The sequence below is a fragment of the Neophocaena asiaeorientalis genome, unplaced genomic scaffold (genome assembly GCF_003031525.2).
Source record: "Neophocaena asiaeorientalis asiaeorientalis breed wild unplaced genomic scaffold, Neophocaena_asiaeorientalis_V1.1 scaffold18, whole genome shotgun sequence".
Classification (NCBI taxonomy): Eukaryota; Metazoa; Chordata; class Mammalia; order Artiodactyla; family Phocoenidae; genus Neophocaena; species Neophocaena asiaeorientalis.
The window spans coordinates 1,168,093-1,187,935 of record NW_020172444.1 but is presented as its reverse complement, the minus strand read 5'-3'; the positions used below and the strand labels follow the sequence as shown (position 1 = coordinate 1,187,935).

Below are 19,843 nucleotides of genomic sequence, written 5' to 3'. Positions count from 1 at the left end.
CACAAGAGCTTCTAAACATGGGGAAATCTCACCTTGAAATGTTTGCTTTTATGATCATAATTACTACTAAAAACTCTAGAAGAAAGTAAAATTCTACTGTGGACTTTGATTCTGACACAATTTCCAGGTAAGATCTGATTGCTTCATTTTGTTTGAAAGCTATCGAAATGGATCTCAAACGGCAATAGGAACCCACTGATTAGAAACGTTTATTTTGCATTTGGATTATTTTTGTTAAAAAAATTCTTCCCAGAAGCTCTATATTCAGATAATTTTTTAAATGTGTCATGGTCATTAAAGTCCTACATACAATAAAGTTGACAATTTTTTAAAATATAGTCAAATTTTGACTTTGGACTCACCTGAAAGTAACTTACACGAAGAGCTAAAGTAGCAATCTTTTCAATGAACAAGTTTTGTTTTGGCAATTTATACCTTGTTATATTTTTGCTTCCTAACAAATACATGCATAACACGTAGGGTAACAGTTTAAACAGTCAAAAAGCGTTCTAATGGGCTTCCCTGGCGGCGCAGTGGCTAAGAATCCACCTGCCAAGGAAGGGGACACGGGTTCAAGCCCTGGTCTGGGAAGATCCCACATGCCGCAGAGCAACGAAACCCGTGCGCCACAACTACTGAGCCTGCACTCTAGAGCCCGCGAGCCACAGCTACTGAGCCCATGTGCCACAACAACTGAAGCCTGCGCGCCTAGAGACCATGCTCTGCAACAAGAGAAGCCACTGCAATGAGAGGCCCACGCACCGCAACTAAAGAAAGCCCATGTGCAGCAACAAAGACCCAGTGCGGCCAAAAATTAAATAAATAAACTTATTTCAAAAAAAAGAATAATAGGGCTTCCCTGGTGGCGCAGTGGTTGAGAGTCCGCCTGCCGATGCAGGGGACACGGGTTCGTACCCCGGTCTGGGAAGATCCCACATGCCGCGGAGCGGCTGGGCCCGTGAGCCATGGCCGCTGAGCCTGTGCGTCCGGAGCCTGTGCTCCGCAACGGGAGAGGCCACAACCGTGAGAGGCCCGCGTACCGCAAAAAAAAAAAAAAAAAAAAGACGAAGAATGTACTAATATTACAATGTAACATATTGAATTAATGCATATGCAGCAATTAGCACTGTGGCTGGCATATGGTAAGTGCTAAACAGATGAGGAGAAAGACCAGGATTGAATCCACAGTGTCTTTGGAGAATATAAATGAGCCTATGTCCAAATTTCCTGATCTTCAGAGACATGAATATAATTTACAACACCAAGAGCAGGTTTCTAAAATATGTATTGTATGTTCTTGAGGTATATTAAGGTGTGGTTTGGAAACTGGGATCTCTGACAAGAGACATTATGAATCACTTTCTCTGCTAAGAGTATTTTTAAAACTCCTTTAAAAGAGGCCTCTAACTTCGCTATATTTCCAGGTTCAAGACATGGCAGAGAATGTCTGCTATGAATTTATACACACTCCCCGCCCCCCGCTTTGTGGTTGCCTGAAAACCCATACCAAAAATAATGATGAACGAATAAAAGGTATAATGGGATTTCGGAAGTGTTACTGAAAGTGTTCCTATCCGCACTCACTAACAAACTCTAAACTGGACATTCTCCATTCCATATGAGCAAGAATCCCTGAGACCCAAGAATGCTTCTGTTAAAAATCCCAAGGGCTGCTCAGACATAAATGTGGTAACACATCAGGTCCTACTGAAACCAGGCCAGGCAGAACAATTCTTTAGGTGTTTCAGTAGTCGTGAGGAAATGACAGAACTGACCCATCCACTCCTCTATCCATCACAAGCCCACCCCAATGTTTGATGCTCTGAGATGTCAGGACAGGCAGCTGTTAGAGGGAAGGGTACGATGTCAGGACAGGCAGCTGTTAGAGGGAAGGCTACAAATAGAACATGTGTTAGCCAGAGTCTCTGTCCACAACACAATGTGAGGGGTGTATGTTATCTGGAGTGATGGAATGGTATAGTAAAGCTGTGTGAAGCAATAAGGGAGATAAGCCCCAAGAAGATCCAGGGATAGCCAGCCCTCATGGAGACTAAGGCACATTTCAGTAACTGCAGAGATGATGTTGAGAATCCACAGTACTTGTAGCACCCCATTATATGTTGCCCTGTCCCCAGTGCTTTTCAGAAAAGGCTGATGAACTTCATTCTTATATACAACATTAATGAGATAGAAAGCTTCTCTCTGGCTGCTTCTGCTGGTGTTTCACTTTTGTTACAGTTGTGTACTGCTTAGCTCTAACTTACAAACACCTTAAGAGAGATTCTGATTCATTTCATCAGTATCATTCCTGCTGGGGAAAGAGCGATCCTGAGATGCACCTGCAGCCGTTAAATGGTGATCATTAAAACAAGCAGCGCAGCTGCCTGGTGCGTGGGGTTCCAGACGTTGTTAATGGAGAGTGCTCAATCCCACATAAGAAGCCCCGAGGCCATCAACCAAAAGAAACTATGACTAACACCCTCTCACCTGCTCTATGATGCTTGCTTGCTTTCAGCAAAGCTTTCCAAACCTGTCTCTAGGATACAAGGGTTTTAAAATATCTATGATTTTTTTACAAGAGCAACCACTGCCTACCTAAAATGTTTTCATTTAGTTAAACTGGTATCTTGAGAGAAACTTGTGAAGCACAGTTAGGGCTACAAGAAAACTTTTTTAATGGATACTTGTTATATGGATACTATAAGGAGCTCCAAAAAGGTAAATTTTAAATAATACACATTTATGTATTTGATTGAATATATTTGTGTGTTTATGTGTATATACACATATTTCATTATTTAAAGTTTGCCTGCCAGAAGAATTACTCACATAGAACCATGTTGCAATTACCTTCTAGGGAAGAAAGGTTTTCCTCCTACTCCTGCCATGTATTAATTTCTACTACCTTCGTATGCGAGGAGCAAGGGAGAACAAGGACAGCTGGCTTTCAGCTTAAGTACAATTTCATAAGACGCTAATACAAAGTCAATATTGAAAAATAGTGCAGAACTAAAATTGTAGACGACACAAAAACTTCTTTAAGAAATGTCATACAAAAACACAAAGAAGGTACTGAGGTCTTTACCTCCACAAAGTGGGTACAGATTCACCACAAGGCCATCATTTTCAATGATAAGAGGACCTTTCTATAAGGAGACTGACCCACAAGAAGACAAAGCATTCTACTTTAATTCCTTTTATAACACCTCATAAGCAGAACTTTTGTATCAAAAGTATCATTTCAACTCTAATGATGATTAATTTTCTAGAAGCTATTTTCCTATTTAGAAGAAAAAGCAAGTCACGCCCTCAGTTTCTGGTAAATAAATCCTAAGGCTGAGTAGGCACCATCTTTTTTCAAATTCAGGTTTTCTCTTACCAAAACGTTGCATTGTAGTTTCCCTCAGGCAAACCGTAAATTCATGTGTTTTATTTTTCCTTAGACATATCACAGTTTGGTCACAGAATATTCTGGAGCCACACAGTGTTTCTCAATATCTTGAACTCAGTCTCAACACCCAGAAATATCCTTGGATTGGCTTGTTATGAAATCTTGGGCCCTTTGGGTTTAAAGCCTCTTTCTCTGGCACGGAAAGCTGCCCACTGGGGAATTTAGGTTACATAATCCTCTCACTCTAGGTTTTCCTCCACTGTTTTCACATTGCTGGATAAGCTTCTTGGCAGCGTTTATAATCAGTCCATGCCTACCACTGCCCAGCTATCTTGAACTGTGCATGAGTAATCAGGCGATGAGAAGTTCACATCCACATACCTTCCGGGACTGGGATATGACCAAACAACCCCTGGATGAAAAAAACCACCTGCCCTCGCCCCTCCAACTGAGGCACGGCGACCACAGCAAGACCACACATGGAACAACTTCTGTAATAGGTAATACTCTGTCCTTCAAAGGAACCCGAATTCCTAAGGACATCAAACTCAGCAAAACCCTGGTGTTCACCCACATCCACCAGAAGGCTTTTCTCAAGCAATTTTTATACCCAGTATGCAGATGCTCTGCCGTCTAGGCTTTTAAGGCCAACAAGGATTTTACCAGAAATTATTGAAGACTGGGTGATTTTCTTCTGGCCATCTTAGTGCTAAGATCCACATAGCCACATGGCTGGGGAACTGGCTCAATGTTCCTGATTCCCAAACAACACTGTGTGAGGATGACCAAGCAGCTCCAGGAACTTGCTGATTTTACCAGGGAAAAGGCACAGAGCTTTACTATGAACCCTTCCTCCAGGCAGTATGTTTTCACACCTAGTATCCTTTTTATTTTTTTCCCTTTTTTGGGGGGTACGCGGGCCTCTCACTGTTGTGGCCTCTCCCGCTGCTGAGCACAGGCTCCGGACGCGCAGGCTCAGTGGCATGGCTCACGGGCCCAGCCGCTGCATGGCATACGGGATCCTCCCGGACCGAGGCACGAACCCGTGTCCCCTGCATCGGCAGGCGGACTCCCAACCACTGCGCCACCAGGGAAGCCCCCTAGTATCCTTTTCAAATGCTAAAGCGTTTGTTAGTTTGCATCAGCTTCATGTAAGATCGTTTCTGGCTGGTACAGCTTCCACTGTCACTTCGTACTTGTTGTATTGGTGTGGAGCCATTCCCTCGAGATACACTTACCTGCACATGACAAGCTCAGGGTAGTCTCCATGCAGGGAAGGATTCTGAGTGCTGAAGAATGTTAAGTCTACGGAATTCTCCTTCCTCCAAAGTGCCCAGTTTGTCCGTCTGCAAAGCTTTGCCCTAGTGGGGCTCCCAACCAATCAGGAACTAACAGAGAGGGCATCTCAGAGAACTGGGATTGCCAGCACACTTGATTTCCCCTTCCCTTTTCTCTCTTCACACGATCTTCCTATCACTCATATCTTAAACTTCAACACCCAAATGAGGTGAGGGTGGTCCTCAGGACCAGACTCTTCCTCACCTGCATTTTCCAACTGTTCTTCTTCTGGAGGTATCCATATTGCAAATTCATCCTGCACTTAAGAATCTCGTTCCAATTCTTCTCATCTGTACTTATTACACCTACATTTGCCTTCATCTAGTTGCCACTCCATGGTTTCTCCCTTTTGGCAAAGGCCCGGTAAGTGGAGGATGAATCTGGTCTTCCTTAAAGCCAACGTCCATCTATGGCGGGTGCTCTGAACTACACCACAGACTCCCTCCCTGTGAAGATTCTGTTACCAGCCCTGTGCATCGAGCCTTTAATGAGTATTCCTGCCCACCTACTTGAAATGGCTGGCATAAGCACAACAGCCTAAGCCAAACACTGCCTGCCTGTCCTTTAAACTTCAGATTTGTTTTGCTAAAGCAAAAATCTTGGATGTGTCCTCTAACCTTCTGCAGAACTACTCTCTTCTCTCAGGACAACCAGGAAGATGCCGTTTTAATGGTAACATCTTCGCTCTATCAGTCTGCAACCACAGAAAATCTGTACTCCAGACACATGAACTTTTTTTTCCTGGGGAGATATAACACTTGCCATCAAACCCTGAGATACTTTCATGTCTTATGCTTCTTGGTGGCAGTGTGAACACAGCCTGAAGGCTAATGCTAGCACATTCAACCACAGTGTCGCTAAAAGAGGAAGGCTTGTGTGCCCAAAGGGCCCGTGCTCTTCAGAGTATGGGAACATGGACTGCGGTCAGGCCAGAACTGGGCTGCAGGGGTTTGGGCAGCAAAGTTGCTCAGTGGCCTCTTTGCCTCCCTCTCAGACCTAAGACCTGCTGAGGAGGGCTATTGTATCTTCAAATGGGGGAGCCAGGAATTCCAGTCAGCCCGTGACTCATGTGGGGGGGTGAGGGTGGGAGCAGAAGCTGAGTCGACTGGCCTGTTGCAAGGAATGGGAGGGGTCAGCACAGACCACAGGATCCAGGGCTAAGATGTTTCCTGGGGTCCCAGTGCAGGCACAATAAGGTTTTCTTCTGTCAGAAGCAGCCTAATGGGGCTGTGTATGTGTTTCCTGCACCATTATGGGTGTCTACCTAAGCAGAAAGCTTATGTTTAACAATTTAAGTAAAAATTAAAAGTGGGCTTCTCCTAACTTTTTATAACTGAACAGTATCATATTTTCTCAATGCCAATAATCAATCACTCTCTCATGTCTCTCAGCACATCAGGAGATAAATTAGCAACTCTTTTAAGAGTCTGACTTGTATCAATTTTAGAAACTTTAGGAAGGTAGTATATAAAAGATGGTGTCTGCCTTTCCTGAAATTTAAGATTTTGGCTTTGTTGAACCTGAAGTAAGATTTCAATAGACAACTTTAAAATATAATTAACCTTTTTAAAAGCTAAGTCCACCTTGAGAGGAAAACCACTGGAATTAGCAATGAGAAATCCAATTATAAAAGTTTACATTTCTAAAAATTTCCAAATATTAAACTGAGGTAATAGAAAAAAAAAGTGGAGCAGGTGAATATTCAAATCAGAGATTCTCCAATTTCTTAGCTCTAGGACTCTTTGCATAATGCCGCAAATCAGTAGTCTAGGGAACTTTTTCAGCTACCTCCTAAAGCTCTCCTTTATAAGTAACTCCACACTCTACCTTAGGAAGCTCTCCATTATTAACCCTGATGATAACAAAATCCTTCCACCATGGACCAAAACAGAAATGTTATTTTCTGGTTTTAGTATCATCAAGCATCCCATGGTATTTTCAGCACAACAGCAGATAGTCTGGAATGGATACTTATTACCCTCAAGCAAGATCTTTTTCTAGTGCATTGTGTTGAAATAATCTCTTTAGGTGTGAGAGAGATATTTGGGTCTACTCCTGAGCAGTTACTAAGATAATCTGAACTGACTGTTTTTATAAGATTGCCTTTAAATGTTATCATCACGTCATTTCAACTTCCCTCCCTCTAGGTTAAAAACACTACTAAACCAACCACAACAGAATTCGGTTTACATAGTCAAATCTTTCCTACAAATTACTGAAGGAGGTACTGGATAAAGCAGATCCCCTCTACCCAACACCATTCTTAGCACTTCTGAGAGAACCAGTGACCTCCATGCCTTGAAATTTTTATAACTACTTATTTGGAAATAATTTTTAAGTATTTTTGTATTATTTTTAACATAACATGGCTTTACCATATTCACACTTTGTGCAACCATGATAACCATTTAATTCCAGAACACTTTCATCAGCCCAAAAGAAACTCCTTACCCATCAATGGTCACACCCCATTCCTGCTCTCCCCAGCCCCCAGCAACCACTAATCTACTATCTGTCTGCATGGATATTACATATAATTTGCCTGTTCTAGACATTTCATATAAAAATGGAATCATATGTGATCTGGATTCTTTTGTACCTGGACTCATTCAGTATGCTTTCAAGGTTCATTCACGTTGTGGCATGTATCATATTTCATTCCTTTTTGTGGCTGAACAGCCAATGGCAAAGATATACCACATTTTGTTTATCTGCTATCAGTTGATGGGCAGTTTGGCTGTTCTCACTTATTGGCTGTCGTGAATAACACTGCTATGACCATTTGTACATACGTTTTTGTGTACACATGTTTTCACTTCTCGTGAGTATATACTTAGGAGTGGAACTGCTGGGTCATAGAGTAACTCTATGTTTAACTTTTTGAGGAACTCATGGTGATTCATGCAATTCAGTCCAGCCGCATGGCCATTAATGGGTCAACCAGTGAAAATGTTATTTCCATCAGTATCAAAAGGCTTTCTATAAACAACCAGGAGTAACATCCATTACTTTCCCCAGCGCTGTGTGGCATGTCACACTAACATTAAAGGAAACTAGACTTATCTAGCACAACTGGTTTCCTGGGAGTTCATGCTTTTCTGGCTGCCTCCAAACCAAGTAGAGCTACGTCTGAGAATCACCATGGGGAGGAGGGGGGGTTGCTGGGAACAGCGACACTGAAGAACAGTTGTTTACACACAGGGCCTCTAGAGCATCTTTTGGTTTAATTGTCCTGTTTGAGGCACCAGTCAATCAGGTCCAAAATCTATACATTTTCAGCAGATTGATTTTTTTCAATTGAAGCATGGCTGATTTACAATACTGTGTTAGTTTCAGGTATACAACATACTAATTCAGCATTTTTGCAGATTATATTCCATTATAGGTTATTACAAGACAATGGGTATAATTCCCTGTGTTATACGTATATCCTTGTTGCTTATGTATTTTACATATAGTAGTTTGTATCTATTAAACCCATACCCCTAATTTTTCCCCCCTCCTTCTGAGTCTGTTTCGTATATACATTCGTATTATCTTTTAGATTCCACATATAGGTGATATTATACAGCATCTGTCTTTGCCCAACTTATTTTACTAAGCATAATATTCTCTAGGTCCGGGCTTCCCTGGTGGTGCAGTGGTTGAGAGTTCGCCTGCCGATGCAGGGGACGCGGGTTCGTGCCCCGGTCCGGGAGGATCCCACGTGCCGCGGAGCGGCTGGGCCCGTGAGCCATGGCCGCTGAGCCTGCGCGTCCGGAGCCTGTGCTCCGCGACGGGAGAGGCCACAGCAGTGAGAGGCCCGCGTACCGAAAACAACAACAACAAAAAAATATTCTCTAGGTCCATCCACATTGCTGCAAATGGCAGTATTTCATTCTTTTTTATGGCTGAATAATATTCCATTGTTTATATACACACACCACATCTTAATCCAAACACCTGTTGATGGGCACTTGGTTTGCTTCCATATCTTGGCTATTGTAAGTAGTGCTGCACTGAACACTGGGGCACATGTATTTTTTCAAAGTAGTGTTTTCATTTTTTCCAGATACATACCCAAGAGTGGAACTGCTAGATCATATGGAGGAATTGCTAGATCTTATGGTTGCTCTATCTTGACTTTTTTGAGGAACCCCCATACTGTTTTCCACAGTGGTTGCACCAATTTATATTCCCATCCTCAGTGTACAAGGGTTCCCTTTTCTCCACATCCTCTCCGACACTTGTTATTTGTAGACTTTTTGATGATAGCCATTCTGACAGGTGTGCGGTGATACGTCATTGTAGTTTTGATTTGCATTTCTCTTATAGAGATGTTAAGCATCTTTTTATGTGTCTGTTAGCCATCTGTATGTCTTCTTTGTAAAAATGTCTATTCAAGTCTTCTGCCCCTTTCTTGATTGGGTGGTTGTTTTTTTTTTTTTGATACTGAGTTGTATGAGCTGTTTGTATATTTTAAATATTAACCCCTTGTCAGTCGCATCATTTGCAAATATTTTCTCCCATTCCATAGGTTGTCTTTTTAGTAGATTGAGAAACTAAGTCTCTAGATTACCAGTTGGCAAACTACAGCCCATGGGCCAAATCCAGCCAGCTACCTGACTTTTTTTTTTTTTTAAACAACCTACTAGCTAAGAGTTCTTACATTTTTAAATGTCTACATTTTAAATAGTTATGTATGTACCTATATGTAACATCCACAATTTGTATCTTGGCTCCCAATGCCTAAAATATTTATTATCTGGTCCTTTAAGAAAAAATTTGCAGACCCTCGCTCTAGATGATACTCATGCAAATTAAACTAGTCTCCAGTCTTAATACCAGAGATTCCCAAACCATCTTTTCCTGACACCTCCATGAAATTCAGAATTCTTTTATCAGTATGATCATAAGCTTTCAAAAACTCTTCCCATCACATTCTAATTTTGGAGAGGTTCTATAAAATATGATCTATATAAAGCTTCAAGGAAATAGTAGTACCTCTTTAGATTTTTAGAGATTAGAAAAATATTATATACTTAGGGATATTTCTTGAGAACAGGCTATTAAGCACTGAAATCAAAGGAGCTTTAAAAACAAGATGATACGTCTATTGTTTTGCAAATAACTTGGAAGCTATCCTTTCTACAGGGCAAGGAGATGATCTACACAATTTCTCCATTCTTCCCTCATCATCCCAATAAATCACCTCAGACTATTGCTCTGGGGTCCAGCCTCAAGTCCTGAGCACAATTTTCTCAAAAGATGAAAAGTGGGATGTACATACGTTATATTAGCTACTCTTTTTGTTAAGTGGCCAATGCCGGGATGTGGAGGTGTTCCCCAGGAATCAAGCCCATACAGACACAGGCTTCTGAAGTGCCAAACAGTAGTAAGAATTCTCTCTCAGCTCTCCACACTACTCTGGGTGGTGAAAGACAGTCCTTTTCAACCTCACAACTGGCATTCTCTTTCATTACTTATGGCGCAGGCCATCCGTCAACGTGAGACAGAGCAGGAAGCTGCTGGAAGGAGTGTGTGCATCCAGCTCTCCCCTTTGAACGGTCTGCCGCCTCACTGAAGAACGTTTTCTCCAGATGCTGCCAGCAGACACTGTAATATTTAACCCACAAATCATCACATTCCCCACCCTCTGAGCTGGGGCTTGTCCTTGAACCTCCCCCATAGCGAGATATTAACCAAGCTGGCCACTGATACAATAGCTCTTTACAAACTCAGTAAAACCTGCCACACCGTGGAACCGACATACTATACACATTGCCCTCCTAACATGAAAACACCCACTGTAGGTAAATCTCGGAGGGTAATGCAGGACGCTGCACACATCTCACAAGGAATAAATCCTGGCTAGCTCACTAAGGAAAATATTTTATCAATGTAAACATACCAGCCATACAACTGTACAGAAAATCAGAGCAAGTATATCTTGGAAATGGAGGCATCTTGCAGAAACAGTATTACAGGCCAGTCACTTCAGATCCTGCAATGTCCAGGAAAACTGCCTTTCCTCTGAAGAAGGAAACCATATTGCTGTCTGGTTGTTTCAGGAGCCAGTATGGATTTTAAAAAAATGATTTTTGAATTTTATCTACTGTGACACGTTAAAGCCATCTACAGGGCGAAGTGTTTCCAAACCATGATACTGTAACTTAGAAAGATGGTTGACAGGACATACTCACACTGAAAAGGTGCTGCCACGTGATCGGGTCCAAATCTTAAAGGGAATGAACCTTCAGTAGACTGCTCTCCCGAAATCACCTTTTGAGCTGCAAAGTACTTGGGCTTGAGCACATATTCCTGGGCCTGGCCATGATGAATCATCACATTCTGTGAGGAAAGGGGTGTCACTCTGGAAAGAAACAAAGCAAGGATAAGGAAATTAATAACGGACTCTTAAAGTCAACTAAGAAGGAAGGAATAAGAAATCAGTTAAACTTAGAAAGGAGCATAAAAATTTCATGGAAGGCTAATTTTTTCCTTCAAATACTGTAGTCATGACATATTAAGAAATAATAACACCTTAACCTTGGAAACCTCCAGCATAAAGGAGACTCTGCCTGTCTAGTCAAGAAGCATAAGGACGTACAGGTCGTCAACAGACGGAGTCTATCAAAGCACTGAAAGCACAGCTACCATGAGCCCTCATGCAACACACGCAAGTTATCTTTAAGACAAAAACATACATGAACAGGTATGTATATCAGGAAGGTATTAAACCTCTTTGAGCCTCACTTCCCTATTCTGTACCATGGAATATCTACTGCACAGGGCTAAGAACAAAATTCTTGTAAAAATCTGAACACAGAAACTGAAAAATATTTTATAATCTTTTGAAATGTAAATTATGATGATGGGGAAAACCACACTCATCACATTGTAGTTAACAGTTATTTTAATATTTTATGCTGTATCTCAATGATTAAAACTGTACTATTTAGGTTAAGTGTTTCATAATTACTAGTCTCTAAGAATAATAAGAATAATAACTTATGACAATCTCATAATTTTGTCAATGACATGAGTCAAGACCTCTGAGGACTCCTGAACACGATTACTGTGTTTTCACCCTCCTGGTTGAACCCTTTTCTCTTCTATGACAGTTCTCTACTGCTGCATGTACTGTATACTTTAAAATAAGCCTTCATCAAGATTTAATCACTCCCTGAGGGACTGAATTGAAATCATTCACTAAGACAAACAATGTAGAATATAAAGAAGATATACCAACTAATTCTGGAAAATGCAAGCTTGCTATTAAAATTGTTGGAACAGACCACTTTAGCAGCAAACTGAGCCTCTGGAAGGAAACTTGCCCTCTGCTAGAATCTTGAATATTATTGACTGTGACACGTTAAAGCCATCTAAACCGAACAATATTTCCAAACTACCATACTATAACTGGGGTTTTGTGGCACCTTATTAGCATGAGTTTAGCCCAGTCAACCATCTTCCCAAAAGACTGGCCCTAGTGAGGGACTATCTGAACAAGAGGAAGAAAAGACACCACGGGTGGTGAGCAAGAAAGATAAATCATCAAGCCACCAAAAACACCCACAGTGTCTCATCAAAAGCAGTAGCAGAATCTTGAATAAATCCAGCCTATTGGATTCATTCTGGTGGGGATGGATGAGGTATTTTGTGAGACAAGACAACCATTAGAGACAAATAGTAGAGGCTGGGATTAAGGGTGCTTCCCTCTTAGCCAGTCAGCGATCTAAACCTATTACTTTCAACCCTGTAGTCCCAGGAAAGCCTAGGAAAATACATCTTGCGCCTAGATTTTTCCAGACACAATGCCGTGGACGGGCATTCTCTTTGTCACTGGATGACTGACTTAAGTTACTAAAAGCCTAAAGCTTAACATTGTAAACACTTTTGTTTTGATGATATAAGTGTTGGTTTGAACTTTAAGTATGTTTGATTGGGATGAAGTAGAAAGTGAAACAGCTGGACACATCTAGTGGTGACTGATAAGAACCACAAGACTGCTCTGTCAGCCTTGTGGAAAGGGGAAGCCCTCCTTCTCATCTCAGGTGCAACTCGCTCCCCAGCTACACTGTCAACCCCGTCACTATACTACTGGGACCTGCTGAGAGAAGTACAGGCTGACTCCTGTTCAGAAGAGGACAGCCCGGCATTCCAAGAGACCTTGAAGCTGCTACAACTAATTCCTGCTCTGACCGCTGCCAGATAAGGGTGACCGTGGGCTCTGCCTTCTAGTTGAGGTCCTCCCTTTCTCTCCCCTCTGAATCACAGAAGTGAGAAGCAGCAAGAAACCGAGCTGAAAGCACATGTGTGTGTGGGCTCCTTTTCCCTAAACATAACAAAAAGGTGATGAACCAACAAGAGAGCTGTACCAGGTCTAGAACTTGAGTAACAAACCTCAGCCATCATTAACTAAAGGAAATGAGTAATAGTACTGGTAATGGTACCCACGTCTTACTATAACTATCCTACAAGCAACAAACACATTGCAAATATGAAACTACACAGAGCTGTGCTTCCTCGTCCTCCATCTCCTTCACTTTCCTCCAATTCGAGTAGGTAAATAAATACATGTGCTCGCAAAGACACACAGACACACACAGATGAATAGACAGGCCACTCTGTCTCGTGGCTTCATGCAGAAGCAAAGCCATAAGAAGTGACACCATGTGGGGCAAGTAGAGGCAACTGTCCACTCACTCATTCCACAAATAGAAATTAAGTGTAAACACCATCCTACTCTCTGTTCCTCACTTCCTGCTTCATGGTTGGCATCTACCTTTTCCTCTAATTTCACCCTTCACAATTATTTCCACTTTGGACCATCTCTCAGCCTTACAAATATATATCCTCTTTAACTCTTCTTTTCCTTCTCTTTTACTCAAGTATATGTAGTGTTTCCTATCTCCCAGGGAAGAAGAAAAAAAATCTCCTTTCAGTTGGGATTTTCTCCTCTCTTCCCTCATCCCTTTACATAAAAAAAAAAAAAAAAGGCTTAACAATCGCTAGTGAAAATCAGATCTGTCATAGCACTATAAATAATTTTTTAAGGGAAAACCAAAATGTTTAAAGAAAATTAGATTAAAATGAAAACTACAGGACCCCTGGTTCAAAATGGATTTGGGGGCACCCATATATTTTCCCTTCCTCCAAGGAAGCCCTAAAAGTTATAGGTAAGGAATAAAAAAAAGAAAAGAAATCCAGACTTGACATTTGGCTGTTACGCAATAGGACAGCCACACTAGTCATTAAAATATTGAAGTACTCTGTTCTGACAAACATCTACTGTCCCAAGCCCTTAGTGTTCCTCCCTCCCCCACTCCACTGGACTCCCCAGGATATCCACTCAGTCCCATAAGTAAGAATTTCACATTTGACAGAGCTGGAGACCTCAGGGTCTCAGCTCCAGCATCCTTTCTGATGTGTGGCACAGGTACTGACCAAGGATACTAAAAATGTTTCACAAAGCCCATTGACACATACAGGAAAAATTTCAACAAATCCGTAAGAGAGCAGGGCAGACTGAGAAATGTTGACTGTTGTAGCAGGAAGGAAGCCATACCTAAATATTTTAACTTCTTTTATCTCAATCTACAGTAAGAAGCACATTTTACATGGAGATCCAGTACACATCCATACATATTTTTTTAAATACAGCTAAGTATTACAAAATAGTATATTTATCCTTACTATGCAAAGGACACGAATATTCTCTCCTGTCACTTTTTAAAATGACAGTCTTGAACTACTACATTGATGTCATGACTTCCTGACTCCTAATGGGTCACAAAGTAGCTTAAGGACACTGGTCGAAAAAAATCGCACAGGCACAGAGGAAGCCGTCTTCCCAGGAGACCACAGACGTGTTCTGGATACTCAAACCAAGTAAAGCACAGGGTGATAATGAGAAGTAGGGCTGAACACTGGTGTCGTCACTAAGAAGGCTACATATGAAGGCAGCTGTTCTCCCTGATTCTAGCAAAGAGAACATCCAAGGGTCAGGCTTCTACCCCCATCAGGGAAAAAATGAGTCTTCTTCTCTAAAAGAATGGAACTATGTAGTACAAAGCACAAAACTTACTCCCCCAGAGTAAGGCCCTCTCATTCTGGTGTTTGGAGATCCCCTAGCTTCAAGATTGGTTTCCCATATTTCCCCTAAAAGGAAGGTTGCCAGGCAACCAGGAGACAGGGAGCTCCAGGAGAATGATCCTAGGGAGAAAAGGGGGAGTCATGAGAATGGAAAACATGATTGAGATTTTGGAGAAACTTGACTATATATACGCAATTGACGGAATGGGAAAAGGGAGAATCCATTCCCATTTGATGCTAGGAACACACTCCTTCAGAAAGCACAGAGATGTTGGCTGTGGACACACAGAGGGAGCAACCCAAGCACACTATACGGGGCTTTGCCTTGAGTGGAACACCCACAGACAATATTGCGAAGGCTGTAACTGCTAGAAACAACCCATGTGACCAACGTAGGTGATATAAATGTACATACCTAGCTGGAGGAGGTTGGAAAATTCTGGAAGAGGAAGAGGAGAAGTGAAGGGAAGATGAGGAGAGCCACTGCCCTCATCTTACAAACTGGAGGGTCATGAGAGAACATTCACAACCTTGAAAGATGAGGTTGACGGAGGAGGAAATAGAGGTTTAAATGTGTTGGCGGAGTATGCAGAGACAAACTCTTAATACTAAACAATGATGTTTGAGAGGCAGGGTGGGGAACGAGAGGTGAAATGAACGAGCTGAATCTTCATCTCCTACGGCAAGCAGTTTTTAGACAACATTTAAAGGGAATAAATCTAGAACTGGCCAGAGGTCACTACCAGAAGGAGTAATAGGACTTGAGGATTAAATTAAGGGTGGCAGGGAGCAAGAGGAAAAGGAGTCAAGTGATAATGAAGGTTTCCAGCCTGGTTGACTAGAAGGGTATTTTTGGTTCAAGTCCAAGAGGAAAAGTAAAGGCAAGGAGGTGTGCCGAGTTAAGGCAGTCAGAAAAAAAGGGCCAGTGTGTGAGGAAGATAATTACGTTAGTTTTAGAGATAGAAATGTGGGGTGGATCTCTGGGGAGCAGATACAGAAAGCCTCTGAGTTTAGGGACAGTGATGTTCCAAATTCTTCTAAGGCAAAAATGTTTCAGAAAAGCTATGAACCACACAGTCTTGGAGGCTAGTTGCACTTAAGTGGTGGGGACACAAAGAAAATCAAGAGGAGACAAAAACAAAACTAACATAGATACAGAAACGATAAGTGGAAGAAAGTTTCTAGATGGAAAGGAGAGAGGACCATCTGAAAATTGCTGCAGAAAAGGCAGGGAAACAAGCAATTGGAAAATGCCACTGGGTTGGGTTGTAGGTCAACAGCCCCCTCAGCACTGCCACTCTACTAGTGACAGGAGTGGGACTGCATGGGGTGAAACGCTTGATGGGTGCTCTACTGGTGACACTCGGAAAAGGAGAGAAGCAGGCCAGAAATCAGGGGTACAGCCAGCCATCTGAAGACTTGAATCTGTGTAAACCTCTGTATCTTTGTAACTAGAAAGGAAACAATTACATAAAACTTCTTTCCTTAAAAGAAGGGATTAGTTACACACTGTTCACACTTCTGCCTTCACAGTGGCAATTTTTGGCACGAGAATGGACTAAATTTTTCCATATTTCTACTAAATCCATTATTTGACCTGTAGAGCAGGTGGGAGGATCTGGCAACACCCAAGCCCCTTTCCACTTAAGGAAAGGGCTTTGGACCTCACAGAAGGGAGCCTCCAACAGGCCATAAAATGTTTCCCACAGAAGGTAGGTCAGACATGATCAAACCCTCTCCCCTATGATTAGGGCACTCAGGTTTATAATCAGGATGAAGAAAAACTGGGAGAGGAAACAGTGTTGCCACAGAGAAGTCACCTCCAGTCTTTCAGGGCCTGTTTCTCTTTACAAAATTCAACTGGTCATATGTGCCCTGGTTGTGTTTCAAGTAGCTTAGAAGCGTGGGTGAATGCTCCTCAAAGAACAGAATGCACCAAAGTAAATAAGAAATGCAAGCTGTGATTTGAGGGAGAAAGGCTCTTTCCTGCAAAGTTCAAGGACAATGTGCACAGAGACGGACAAAGAAAAACCTCCCTCTAGGAAGAGGTCGCTAGGCAGAGTAACACACACACACACACACACACACACACACACACACACACACAGAGGTAAGGGGAGACAAGTGTTTGTTTTCAGTAACCCCATTCATAGGAAATTATCTATCCAACCAAAAAAAATAAGGAGGTAAAAGGCTGCTGTTGAGGAGACTAAACGACATCACAGACTTCCAGTAACAGAGTGAGGGCTGGAGCACGCCAGAACAAACAGAGAAAGTGAAACGAAACAAGCAAACACAGTCATGAGAACAGGAAGAAAGTAAAGGTTACACTGAAAATATCAATGTAGGGATAGACCAGTAAAAAGTCCTACACTGCAAATGAGATGAAAAAGACAAAAAATACTGAAAAAATAAAATTAAGGAAGATAGATATTGGGGGCTGGGGGGCATGTTGGAAAGACATGGAAATTAAGGGAGCTTTGGTGGTCATCATGAATAAACATGGTAAACTCAACCAAGTTGAACCGATTTTCTTTTACCAGTGGTTCTTAACTGGGGTGATTTGACTCCCAACCAGGGACATTTGGCAATATCTGAAGGCATCTGTAATTATCAGGACTTGGAGGTAAGGTGCTCACATCTAGTGGGTAGAAGCCAGGGATGCTACTAAATATCCTATGACATACAGGACAGTCCTTCATGAGAAAGACTTATCGGGCTAAAAATGTCAACAGTTCTGAGGCTGAGAAACACTTCTGTAACCATGAGCTTTTATCACAAAACAGGTGTAATGAATACCTGAGTAAAGAGCCAGTGGCCTCCAGGAGTAGCAACGAAGATCTCCACAGAAATGATGCAGCCAGGAACACAGGAATTTAGATTCAACAATAAAGAAATTGATTAAAAAAAACCATACAACTTCCACCTGTGTCTTTTGGAAGCCCCATTAAGGCCACAGGAAGGTGGCCTTGTACTCAAGTTGTTTGGGTGGTTTGGGTGTAAGGAATGCTAGAATATCACTGAAAATGTAATGGGATGGCCAAGAAAATAATCACTTTTATTAGAACTCCTCAAAGGAACAGTATAGAATGTGGTTGGAGAAAACCCTTGAAGATAAACTGCTTAGCATTGGGCTGAGGGTGTGCCATAAAGACACGATGCAAAAATAAGATCTGGTCAGTCACTAAACCACTTTCTAAGGAAGGTGATTCCCATCCAAACCAAAGTATGGCTTTGGTTATGCCAACAAGGTCAGAAGCATTTGGGGCCAGACATGAATTGTCTGGGATAACAAGGGAGAAAGGCTCAGGGCTGCACCAACAATTCTCCACACTACGCTCACGGTCCTCACATTCTCCTCTGAAGACATCTGTCTGACCTCAAGTGCTGGCCTCTCAGAGGCACACTGTGCCCTGGAATAGCCCTGGCTAGAAGAGTCTTCTGCACCTGACTGCTGCATGCGAACATTCAAGGAATTCTCCAGCCCTCTAATCCGAAGTTCCTAGGAGGGAGGGGACTATAATAAAAGAGCTGTCATGAAGAAGAGACTCTAAGAAGCACAGTGAGCAAGGCCTCCTCTCGGGAAGTTTAATAATCATAATGCGTGGGAGATTAGAAAAAAAATGAAGTGTAAATCAACTATACTCCAATAAAATTTTTTTTTAAAAATGAAGTGGACTGAAATTAAGTGCTTAAAAAATGTAAATGGTCTTAATGAAAAGTCAAAGACTGTCAGACTGAATAAAAACGCCCAGGTGTTGTATATGCTGCTTACAACAATTCCATTTTAAATATACAGACACAAATAGGTTAAAAACAAAAGGATGAAAGAAGAGGTGACATGTTAACATGAGTCAGATAAAAGCTGCAGTGGCACTGTTAATAACAGGCAGAGTAGATTTCAGAGCAAAAAATATTATCAAGGATAAAAAGCATCATTTCATAAGGATAAGGGTCAATTCATCAAGAGGACATAAGAATCCTCAACAGTTGTGAACCTGTTAACAGAGCTTCAAAATACATGAAGCGAAAACCTAAAAAAAAAAAAAAAAGCCATGAGAAGCAGACAAAACTTTGTAGCTGTAACTGCAGGTTTAGTACCTTTCAATTGACAGAACAAGTACCCAGAAATCAGTAAGGATACAGAAGACTTGAACAACACTATCAGCTAGCTTAACCCAATTGACATTCATAGAACACTTTGCCCAAGGGCAGAGCACACGTTTCCCAAATGCATACAAGATATTTACCAAGATAGAACACATTCTGGGCCATATAAAAAATTTCAGTAACTTTTAAAGGGTTTGGGCCATACAAATTATGTTCTTTGACCATAACAGAATTAAATTAGAAATCAATAACAGAAGTATCTTTAGAAAATGCTCCAAATACTTGTAAACTAAAAACCAAACTTCAAAATAACCAATGGATCAAAGACAAAATCAAAAGGGAAATAAAAATTATTTTGAACTGAATGAAAATGAAAACACAACCTATCCAAATTTGTGGGATGTTGCTAAACCACTACACCAAGGAGTAAATTTGTAATGCTAAATACCTATATTAGAAAAGAAGAAAGGTCTCAAATCAATGACCTCAGCTTCCAAATAAAAAAACCAGCAAAAAGGAAAATAAAAAGAAATGAAATAAAGACCAGAGCAGAAATATATTAATTTGGGGGTGGGGGGAAGTCAATAAAAGCTGTTTGAGAAGATCAGTAAAACTGATAAATCTCTGGCTAGACTGATAAAAAGAGAAAGAAGACAAGTTATCAATATTAGAAATGAGAGAAGTGACATCACTATAGGTCTAGAAGTTCAAAAGGTCTAATGAAGCAATTTGAAGAAGCCTCCATTAGCCAAAGAATAACTGTGATTGAGTTGAATCATTTGAAATATGTTTAAATGTATCCATTCATTAAAAAAACTAAGTCACCTCCGGAAGATGTTAATCAACTCATTATTTGAAAACTGGTCAATCAACAATTAGCACTACACCCTCATGTGACGGTAATTTTTTTTTTTTTTTTTTTTTTTT

The 19,843-nt window shown here is 41.4% G+C and overlaps 1 protein-coding gene across 4 annotated transcripts in view; it reads right to left on the bottom strand.

Moving 5' to 3' along the window:
- The window catches only part of LTBP1 (latent transforming growth factor beta binding protein 1), a 417,473-nt gene that overhangs the window by 260,297 nt on the left and 137,333 nt on the right, over window positions 1-19,843 (bottom strand). For all 4 annotated transcript variants that reach the window (XM_024732194.1, XM_024732185.1, XM_024732205.1 and 1 more), the window contains exon 4: window positions 10,912-11,081. In XM_024732194.1, coding sequence (XP_024587962.1) covers window positions 10,912-11,081 — 170 coding nt within the window. The remainder of the gene's footprint in view (window positions 1-10,911; window positions 11,082-19,843) is intronic.